The sequence below is a fragment of the Pinus tabuliformis genome, chromosome 2_1 (genome assembly GCF_031772625.1).
Source record: "Pinus tabuliformis cultivar Carrire ecotype Pingquan chromosome 2_1, CPIR1, whole genome shotgun sequence".
NCBI lineage: Eukaryota > Viridiplantae > Streptophyta > Pinopsida > Pinales > Pinaceae > Pinus > Pinus tabuliformis.
In genome coordinates, this window is record NC_142299.1 from 191,438,593 (window position 1) to 191,450,516 (window position 11,924).

The 11,924-nt window shown below is 35.6% G+C and overlaps 1 protein-coding gene and 2 pseudogenes across 1 annotated transcript; all 3 read right to left on the reverse strand.

The window, feature by feature from the left end:
* Positions 1-541: 541 nt before the first annotated feature.
* Positions 542-1,414, reverse strand: LOC149199378 (glycosyltransferase 6 pseudogene; annotated as a pseudogene).
* Positions 1,415-3,831: 2,417 nt separating this feature from the next.
* LOC149199379 (cation/H(+) antiporter 20-like) lies at positions 3,832-4,251 on the reverse strand. The gene has a single exon (XM_089399386.1). The coding sequence runs from the start codon at positions 4,243-4,245 to the stop codon at positions 3,853-3,855; it is 393 nt and encodes a 130-aa protein (XP_089255512.1). The 5' UTR covers positions 4,246-4,251; the 3' UTR covers positions 3,832-3,852.
* Positions 4,251-5,366, reverse strand: LOC149199380 (cation/H(+) antiporter 18 pseudogene; annotated as a pseudogene).
* Between the last annotated feature and the right edge of the window lie 6,558 nt (positions 5,367-11,924).

Genomic DNA, 11,924 nt, shown 5'->3' on the forward strand with positions numbered 1-11,924 from the left:
AAATGTGGTTGCATGTATCAATGACTGAATTCTAACTATTGTCGCTCGTCGCGAGTGAGTCAGTCGCACCATGTAACATCCAAAAACAGACCAAATGGAGGCCATACTATAGCATTTCCATGACCTTTTTGTATTATAACATTAGTAGACAAATAACTATTTCAATAAGATGTACATGCCACCTCTCCAATAAGTTAAAGATGTACTACATGCAATCACCTTTTGTTAGATGCAGCTTCCTGGTTGCTCTTTGTGTAAGATGCACTTTGATATTACTGTTTTGGTAGTATTGGAGATGTTGGTTGCGAGAATTCTTCTTAATAATTCCTAATGTCAACGGTGTGCAATTGCATCTCTAATGGTGCATTATGAGATCACTGTGTCCACTTCATGCAATGACAATGGATCGATATCTCTCCTCTTGATACAGAGATCTTTCCTCTTGATTGAGAAAGCACTTAGACTTTATTTAAGAGGATGAAAAGAACCACTAAGTTAACGATGACCAATGCTCTCTACTATTAGAAAATAGGAGGTTTCTCTATAGGTAGGACCAGGAGAACTCATACAGAGGACTCTGAGGCCCCATCACAGCCCACCTCTCCATGAAATCCATGGACCATTCACAGTTTCTCATAAGAAAAACCCTGCATTGATTCCCAACCAGCTCCTTTTCTTATAAACATTTTCCTCCCATCCATGGACTATGAAATTGAAGTCCTTGTACTTCTCCAATGGGTGCTCAAATTCAATGTCTGTGATCACAGCATCTGAGTCCATCCACCATATCCATATCCATATCAAAGGAATTTTGGCCCAGAAAGTGTACATTTTCTGATTAAGGAGGATTGTGTTGTAAAACATGTCCAAGCCATGGATCCTGTAATAATCCTGCTTGTTCTTGAAGCACCTCAGAAGCAGATGATCCCCAATTGGGTTCTTGCAGGAATGAGGCTGTGAGCCTGTCAAGACCAAGATACGAGGCCTCCCTCCTTCTCTATAGTTCTTTATATGAGGATGGGTCTTCAACCATTTTTGTCTCTTGAGGTCCCAGTTTTTCACAGTGCTCCCCACAGTGTAACTAAAGTCAGAATCAGCATAGAAATTATCACAACTTTTCTCCCACTCATCCATTGATCGATACAAGGATTCCTCTTGTTTGCCATTCATTTCATGTTCATTGCTCTGATTCTGTTGAACTCACATTTTGATTTTCTTGAGTACCAGCAGTCACATTGGTATCATCAAACCTCTGGATCCTGAAATTGCATTGTGCTGAAGATTGTTGTGCTTCAATTGTGACAGCTCTATAAGCAATTCCATAAGAGCAAATTCTCCATAAACTCCAACAAAGTACCAAAGCAACAATGACCAGTGCGAAAAACACGAAAAAATCACAAAGTTTCTTTTTCATCACATTTACAGGGAAAGAAACGAATAAGTGGATGGTCTCTCTAACACGGGTTTGAAGCTAGACCTGGGTACATGCCATATCCAAGAACGCAAGGAAGATCAGATTTTTGAGGATTTTCATTTATCTTTTTTCAGATCTGGGTTCATAACTTTAAAGTTACTATCATGCTGTTTGTATGTTGCTTAAGAGCCCTAAGACAAGGATTTGTTTGAAGGCTTTTTCTTCAGCTCTATATAGAAGAGGTTATAAGCTCTGTCTAGGACAACATTAAGCTACACATGGACCTATCCACATGTTCATGTTTCCCGGTTGATCCTGAAAGTGGTTCCAATGCATTCCTACTTGGAGGAGTTTCAGGACACGCTTGTCTATTTTCCACAGTAAAATATGTCTATCTGCAGGGTATTAAACACTGATCCTTACCTCCAACGTTATTTATGTAGTAGGTTGCGCTGAAATAATGGTATACTGCCATGGCCCATATGTATTTCTGGTGGTGTTTCTTTTCTTGAAGCCCGCTCATGGTAAGGACTTGCCGCCATGCAGCTTCTCTTGTTAATCAATAAATGATTGTAGTACTTCAACCATAATAATCCATTCCGTTGCCATTCTCATTCTCAACTGTATAAGCCATGGTCGTTTATACAGAGGGTTTGATTAATAAATTGGAATCCAGGAAATTTCTTCTTTCCCACATCAATGAAATATAACTTATATCACAGCAAATGCCTAAGTTTGCATGAACATCACATACTATGGTAGAATACAAACACCATTAGTTACAATGGATAGAAGCTCTATTGATATTAGTATTGGACATTAAGTTATTGTATAGTAGAATAGTTTATAAATCAAAATGCATACTTTCAGTGTTATCGATCTTAGGACAATGTCAACTATTTACCTATCTATCTATTCTTTTGAATTAATGATACCATAAAAACATTCATCCAAAAATAGGCAAGTTGTACGTTTAGCATTCCTTTCGTCAACATATGCATACAAATCTGAAATTGTTTTTTCTTTTCCTGTTTTTGGTAAGTTGGGCGGCTGAAATATCATAACAGTATAGAAAATAAATGTTTTCCTGTACCTAGTCGTTTGCTACTTTTTTTCGACTCAAAAACTTGGAACCATGTCAGAAAACCTATCAAATACCAAATATAGCTATCATATAGTTTTAGCTTACTGCTTAGGGTGGCTTATACTAATTCTAACCAGATAACAAGATTGTAAATATAACTAAAAGCAGACTGAAAACAAAAATTGTTCATCAGATAAGCAGTGGGGGAGTCCACCTAGATAGTTTTAAGCTTACCAGCATCCTGAGAGTCTGAAAATACAAAGTTATACAATTTTGCTCAGTTTCTTTACCAGAACCGTGATCTTACAATCCAGTTTCCCATGCTGAAATTGTATTATTCCAAATTTTGAAATGAATCTTAACCACAAACTGACCCACGTATTCATGCATGCCATCACAATACGTAGATAGTTCAACTAAATAATACTATATTTACATCTATTTTTACTGATAGCACAGACTGTCTGGTAAGAGAATCCAAGAGAAATGCGAGCAAGTACATAGGACGAAAATGTCAGAATCAAGAGCAAGAAGAAAATATATTCAGATGGTAGAAAAATCCAGCAGAATATGTACAATATTCTTCCATCATTGTCTGAGAAGCAGCAAGGGCTTTCTTTCTAAGTTAGGTAAGAATGTTTGGTCTTTATCATCAAAATTAATCCCATTGAGGTGGGTTTAAAAGTATCGACCATGATTGCTGGCAGTGGGAATGTTGCATGATGCAGCACTGCTGAATGTATATGTTTCACAGCATTGTCGCCAGCAGATCCTTCGGTAGAGCACCATCTTTTCCCAGTATGATCCTTGAGGTTAACAACTAACTTGGGACCTGCAAAGTAGGCTCACTATATATCAGAAGCAAACAGTGGACACCATGTTCATTCCATATTAAGAGAGCAGACAGTGGAAACCATGCTCATTCCATATTGAGAAAGCCATAAATCAGAGCAATACCCCTACTTATATACCCTCTTGTATAGCCTAGCTGAGGGGATACCACCGTATTAATTCATGTCTAGTAGTTAGCAAGGTTATGCCCAGTTATTAGTCAGCTGTTAGCAGAACGATTGGTTACTTTATGGATCTACTTGAAAATGTCTTTTATAGTTCGTGTTTAATTATGTTAGAGTGATAGGTTCATTGGGTTAGAGAGGAAGTACGTGAAACTTTTAAGACGCTATCTTAGAGGTGGATCCACCAAGATATTGTAAAAGACCAATTGAAAATAATAAAGTCAAGAGTATTTTTCGAGACATTGTTACCTATATGGAAATAGTAAGGAAGATAAACAAAAGTGAAAGTTATCAAGCCTAAGCGATCATACCTTGTCATGTGAGGAGACTCAGGCAGATTAAATGCTGATAGCGCTTGTCGAGTCAACGTTTTTTGAGAAGGGCGCTTCATCAGTATGAATATCATCATGTTGCTGAATCACTAATATTGATGCACTAATTGGAACAGTTGGTGAGGCCAACAAATCCCCAATTGGACCTAGTTCTAGACAGTCCACAGTTTGATCTGCCAAGTCTGCCACTAGCAGGGATGGAAAATGCCCCCTTCCCACCAAAAACAGGTGGTACTTGTTGTTCTTTGCAATTGCCAGAATTGAATGCACCGTTTTGCTGATCACCTGCTCTTCATACACAATGGTTTTCCCTGCATCACTACCATCAGATGAGTGAGTTTTCTTCGTGATAGGTACTAAGGCATCTTCATCCAGAATACTCTCATGCTCTCTATTCATTTCTGCAGTGGAAAATTTGTACTGTTGTTGTGTCTCATGCTCATGGGCGGGCAGAGGAGTAAGGTTGACGAGAGTGTCGTTGAATTATGTTCCAGGCAGGAACCTTATGACTGTGAGCGCAATGCCTGGATGCTCTGCCATTCTTCTTCCAAACACCAGAGCCTCACGATCATCTGGACCTCTAAAGAAGAGAACTGCAATGTTATGGTTTACATTGGAAGGGGCCAACTGGGACTGACCCCCGAGGCCCCTATCCACCAGGATGCCGACTGAGCAGGGTGAGTTCTTCAATATCTTCTTGTTCACCGTCCTGAATCCTAGGTTCACAGACTCCAGGACACCATCAACGCGCTAGTATTTGTGGAAAGGGAGGACGATCATGGCGGCCCGTTTCTGGTCCACAATTTTGCAGATATCATTATGCATGTCCTGAAATTGAGAGATTGCTATCATGGGTCTAATCGCCACTTTGCTCAGCTGTCCATACGCCTCGAATGCAGCCACAATCTGGTCTTCTTCTGATCGGTTGTGGTTCCAAAACGAGAGACCATTTTTCCTTGCCTTGTGAACCATCATGATGGTAGAAGACCTTTCGGACAACTACACTAGGTGCATAATGTAGAGGTGCAGGGCATATTTTCCAACCCCTCTGGAGGCCTCTATTAGGTTTATCATGGCTGGGATGTTCCTCGAACCATGTACTCTTATCCAGAAGATACGGAAATCACGGATCAAATATATTGCTCTGTTAAAGAAATACAAGATAGGCAACTAATACGCAATTCATTCATCGCAGAATCTAAAAGTAAAATAAGCTCCAAAAGATAACCTCAGGGATCATACTGGGAAAAGATGGTGCTCTGTATGTCTATGCCCATAATACTGGAAAAACTAGTAATAATTTAACAGAAATAAGAGGCCCTACAATATGGGAGGCTGCTGAAAATTTCTTTTGTCGCTCATTCAGCTCTTCCCCGGGTGCTCTGCCTCCGAAAAAACCTAGTGAAGGTTTCACGAACCCTTCTTACTGCTCAGGTTTCTGGGGGCCTTTCCTCTTTCTTCAAACCAGCAAATCCAAAAACCCTGTAACATGCATGATGAAACCGAAACGGTATTGAAACTGAAACTGAAACGGTATTGAAATTGTTAAAATTGTGAAACTGTGTTAAAAATATATTAATCTGACGGCACATTATGCTTGAATCGTCTAACATTTGATCGGATGGTACAGACTTGTGCCAAGTGGCAATTTGGGGTGTTCATTTCAGAAGGAAACGCCTTACGGCGTAATTATCCTGCTTTTTTTCTTACTGAAAAAATAAATTGAAGCACAATAATCTGAGTAACCGGAAAATATTTTGTAAATATTAAGCCCTTGGTGGATACGGATGAACTTTTCAGACAATCAATAGCTTTAAGAAGATTACTGGACATGGATGAGCATTTCCCACAACCATGAGCTCTAAGGAGGCAGATGTGATGACGCTGGAACCTTATCATACCCGTAACTTATTGATTGAGTAGAAGCTGCAAGTGGGATGCTTGGCAATAAGAGTCAACATGTATGGTAGGTTCTTTAAGTAAATATGATGGACATGTACTGTAGGTATTTTTAAGTAAATATGATGGTGTTGAGCTTAATAGTGTAAGGATTGAATGTCTTGTGAGATATTCATGTAAGTATTTGATATCGTCAAGATTAAAGGTCTTGCGACAGATTCACGTAGCGTATGCGGGCATCAGGAATGTTGTGTCAAAAAGGTTAATGAGTTGTATTCTTTTGAGGGATTATTTAGTAAAGACTGGGATGTTGTCCTCGGTAGTCTACGGATTGAATATTTTATGAGAGATTGATGTCCGTATTTTGTGTGCTCAGGATGCTGTGAAAGATTCAAGTACCGTATTTGATGCCATCAATGAAGGAGCGTGTTAGGGATGTTGTCTCAAGGAGCGTGTGTTTTTTTTCCTCCTTTTGCTTCTTTATTGCTATAAAATTATAATTGTTTTCCTCTCTTTTTTAAATTTATGGATATATTTGTTTCCGTTGTAGTTTGGAAAACTCTTCTGAGCAGTTAATTAATACATGCTATAAAATTATAATTGTTTTCCTCTCTTTTTTAAATTTATGGATATATTTGTTTCCGTTGTAGTTTGGAAAACTCTTCTGAGCAGTTAATTAATACATTACAAGAATGTTGATTACATACATATTGTTTATGACGTACCGTAATGAGTTGTTATAGTGAAAGAACTCTATGATATTTGTTAGTAGGATAAAATGTTTACATAAAGGGTTCTTTGAAAAGATATAGTTATAGTTATTGAATCTACTTTTATATTCTATCAATGAATGGTTATAGTGAAAGAACTCTATGATATTTGTTAGTAGCATAAAATGTTTACATAAAGGGTTTTTTGAAAAGATATAGTTATAGCTATTGAGTTTACTTTTATATTTGACCAATGAATGGTTATAGTAAAAGAACTCTATGATATTTGTTAGCAGGATAAACTGTTTACATAAAGGGTTATTTGAAAAGATATAGTTATAGCTATTGAATTTACTTTTATGGTTGACCAAGGCTGATAGCTAGGCAGTATTTGTATTCCCGTGTAATTGTTATTATTTCATATATAATTACAAATTATCAATTATATGTTAAATTGGTTAAAATTTGTAATACATATGGGGTTCTTTTTGCATGTTTAAAGTTGAAATGATATCATTATTAACAATGTTATATATTGCAATTGGGAAAGTCAATAGCACATGAAATAATATTAAAAATAACAACACAACAGTGTATAAGTTGAAAAGTTAAATTATGTTTATAAATTAAAATTTGAATTTGTGAAAAATATGATGTACTTACAAAAAAAATTAAAATCTATATAAAATAGTATGTAAAATAATTCTATATTCGGTGAGAAAACTGAATAGTAAATTAACACAATCATGAATTTATAAGGGAGAATGTAAAGTATCTAAGTTACTCTGTTTTTTCTTTTTTTCATTATAAACTTTTATGAAGAAACTTTGAGACTGGAAGATAAATTCTTGAAAATGAGTTAAAATTTATATACATGTTCAATAATTGGGAAAAGGAATATAAGAAGGAATGAAGACATCTAAACAAGATCGGCATCTTCTACAATACTATAGCGATAAGATATGAATTCGGTAGAAGAATGTGTTGAATTTGGTAGAGGAATGTGTTAAATAAGATAATAAGGAAAAAGTGATTACTTTTGATATAATTTTTTAATAGTAGAGTTAAAATATATATATTTTATGATTTTTAGTAGGGTGTAAAGAAAAGATAAGAAAAGGCATAAGATAAATAATTTATATTTTTATACAAGTTTTATTTTTATAAACCAATATGATGAAAATATTGTTTCAATAAACCAATATGATGAAAATATTGTTTCAATATTTTTAGAACAAAGAGGGGAAGAAATTTAATTAAGTAGAGAATATTAATTTAATTAAGTAGAGAATATTTTCAAAATTATATATAAAGATTTCCAAGTCATTGAAATAGAGGAAAAGAATTTAATTATAAAAAAATATTTCCAAAATTATATACAAAGATTTCCAAATCATTGAAATAAAGGAGAACTATTTTTAGGACAAATATTAAAGTATAAAATTTGAGCATTCATAGAAAAGAGACATAAAATCTTATGTATATTGATTTTTTCTAAAATTTAAATTAAAATAAACTTTACATTTAAATTTAAATAATATTTTCCCGGATGCGGGTGCCACCTCGCATGACCTGGTAAGGCCACTTGCCACGGTCGACAGGACACGCGACGGACGGAGGGCATTAAGGCTCCTCGCCGCCACCTCCCATCGACCAGCAATGCAGCACTCGAGCCTTAATGAAGGCGCAGGAACCACAGCGGAGGAGGATGGCCGCATTCAATGCGGGGACATTCCGAAGGAATGAAGGGGTTGTTAAGTATGTCGATTCGGAAGCAGATGAAGCCCACAGCGATGGTGTTCTTGCTCTGCGTCCTGAGATTTCTGGAGTCATTGTGGAATTGGGGGAGGCTGGTCGACTGCTGGTCCTCCCTGGTTCATGCCTACAGTCATCTGTCTGTCATAGTAAGCCGAATTGGGAGGAAGCTTCGTCTGAGGAAGCGGAATTTGGAAGAATGGAGCGTGAACGAATGCCATGCCGTCGGGGCCGAGGCTCAGGGAGAGCCAGATCCGCTCGCGGGCCTGCAGCTGACCTACACCACCATTGCTGCTGTGTTTACTGTTACCGACGAGGAGGAGCACCTCAGGTGCAGGCGAGTCAATTTGTGGAAGCTGGAGGGTCCAGCAATGGCGAGCAAACTCTACCTGCATTCGGCTCTGTCATCTTCTCACTGCGCAATCCCAGGGAAAATTTGGGCATCAATGCTCATATTTCTGTGTTGTTTACCAGAATACCGGACGAAAATGAAGACGGCCTGCCTCGGCCACCTGCAATGGAGCATCCCTCGAACAATGAAGAGAGAATTCACCCGGTGCGAGAGGGAAATCTGCCTCAAGCTATGGAGGAAGAATGTAGGCTCGTGGACAAAGGTAAAAGGCCTTTGGGGGAGGCCTCAAGCTCAAGGGAGGCGGAATTGCGGGAGAGCGAACCTGCACTACCGACTTTCATGGACGGCCTACCAGAAGGACATGGTTGGGCTTGGATTCGGGAAGCTAAGCCAGAGGACGAGCCAGGGGATGACGAGAAGGAGGACTAAGCCCAGGTGGCTCTCATGCATGAAGTCTGGACGCGTGTGGGATCGTGGTCGGCTCTCTCTCCTGCTGTCTTTAGTCGTTCTAGTTTGTTTCTTTCTGTTAAATGTTGGTTCTCGGTCATATGTATCTTCTGCTGTTTCTTGGTTACTCTTCCGTAACGGAATGGAGTTTTGTTTGGCTTGGGCTACCTCCACAAGCCCTAGTTCTATGTGACAAGCTCTGCCCCTGCGTGGGCTTTTCAGAGATGCCTTTTGTCTTTTTGTTGGTGGTTTTAGGGAGCTATCTAGGTACCTTCAGGTGGGATTCTCAGAAATGTAATGGGTTGGGGGACTATGCTACAGCTGCCATGGAGCCACATGAGCAGCAAGACATATCATATGTAATTTTCCGCTGTAAATATTAATACAAAGTAGATAATGTTGCTTAGAAAAAAAAAAAAAAATTTAAATAATATTTTAATTTTATAATATTTTAATTTCATACTATATGGAAAAAATTGAAAATTGATATGATGAAAATTAATATAAGTGAATAAATTTAATTAATTTTAAAATTATAAGTTATATTGATCATATTCTATGCCATTCTTTACCAATAATTTCCATACTTGATCAATGGGTAATACTATAACAATTTGATTAAAGAGTGATCCATAATAAATGGAAAAACAATTAAGCTAAAGGACAGTGGAAATAACTTCAGTCTTTCTTTTGAGGAATGAACAAGATGAAGAGGAATATATTGTGACGCTGAACCCATTCTTAAAATATTTGAAGGAAGTAGCGGGCTAAATAAAATTCGAGCGGAACATATGATCATTTTATTCCTAAAATTTTTTATATTCTTGTATGTAGATAAGGTATAGAGAAAGGTTGGGTGGTGACTTAGAATGAGATATTGCGTAAGTGCTCCAACCCTTTATAAAGATACTTAGATATTTCATGTTGATAGGATTTAGTGAAAAAGGATTTGTTTATATGACCTATTGTACGCAATATATTGTAATTGTGATGATCAAGATATTTTTTTAATGGATTAATAATATTTCATCTCTAGAATTTTAGATGGGGGACATTTTTATCCGTTGGTTGAATTTTACTCATTAAGTAAATTTTGAAAATACGAGTTTAATTTATTTTGAAGAAGAATTATTTAAACATGAGTTCGATTTATTTCGAGAAATAGTTACCTAGATAATGAGATGTATAAAATATTTTTGTATTTATTTATATTCATTTCCATTTTAATTATGATGTATTTTTTGTTTATTTATATTATTTTTTTACGATAATTAATAAAAAAATGGTACGGTGTTAAATGTGTTTTTTTTCACTCTAAAAAATTTAAATTCAAATTGATACTACAAAAATGTAAAATGGTGAGAATATAAAAATAGATTTTCTTCTGTTTTAATTATTTGATTTTAGAATTAAAGAAGTATAAAAACATATTTTTATGAGAAGTAGTTGTAAAGATTAAAACGTGAGTTTTAGTTATTTGACTACATGTATTATGAGAAAATGGAAAGAGTGTAAAAAATTATGGAAGAGGGAATTTATAAAAAGACTAAAATAATTATATAATGTATTTTCATATTTTACTTAGTACATATTTGGATAGGGTTTATATGGATTTCTCTAGCTTTACATAGATTATTACAATAATGTTTAAGTGGTCTTTCATTTCAAAATATATCTTTTTGCAGATATAATTTAATTCCTAGGTTGTATTGGGATAATACTATTTTATTATAATGGTTAATTGATGTTTTAAAAGTTCAATAACATGTGATATTTCATTTGAAGCATTTCTTCAATTTTTCATAATATTTCTAGGAGTTCAGAATGTTATGGGTTAATAATATTTTAATGTAATGATATTAAAAAAAATTATGTTGACTAGTTTCATCATAATTTGAAATGCTTCAATGAATTTATCTTTAAGTATTTATATACTCATATAATATAGAACTGGGATGATATAAGGCAACTAGGGGAAGGGTGGAGAGATTAAGAACAACATCACAAATTGCAAATTTTGAGAATTGAAATGAAAATACAAGTAAAAAAATCATTGTGTTCTTTATACAAATGGTTTTATTAGATGCGTTAAAAATATGCAATGCCTTATTTAGATAGTAATAACTTCTAATCTAAATTTATGTGTAAGTTAATTTGAAATTTTATTTACTTAATCTCACTTATCAACCTTAGTTCTTACAAGAAAACATTTTAGTGAAAATTTACTATACTAAGGCATCGTTAGTGATCATTATTCTTCCTCATATGTCAAATAATGTTATATAACCTTTCACGTGAATTAAAAATATTTACGAAAAATATAATATTTCAAAACTAATATTTGATGATGATGATGATGATGGTGGTGGTGGTTAATGTCCACTGAGATGAAACTTTGGTCTATCGAACCTAAAGAAATGAATAATTTAGTTTGATTTAAGATTTTATTCCTATGCTAAAAAATCTTGGAGAGAAGCCTCCCGAGCTCACTGCAATTTTGACAACGCAAAAGGCTAGGAAGGTCAGTATTGCAACAAAGATTTTGAAGCTGAGATCTAAGGTGGTTGTACGCGAGGCACTCTAAGAGGAAGTGATTTTCATCCTCGATGTTTGTATTCTCACAGAGATGGAAGAACCTTTCCATCCATGGTGTTTTAGGAACTGCCCAATGACCCGTTTCATTATGGAGCTCATGAGAGTTTGTTCTAATCTTGGCTATATTAATTTTCTTCTTTAAGCTAGTTAAAACCAAGAGATACTTTGGATCTTCTATGGTGGGGTTGATGATCTCCTTATAATATCTTAATTTTCTTTTAGCTGCTAAATCTTTCTCACACCACATTTTTTCTTTGAACTTAGAAGTAACAATATTTTTAATGTTATTATCGTTTTGCAACGCAACATTCTCGTCCATC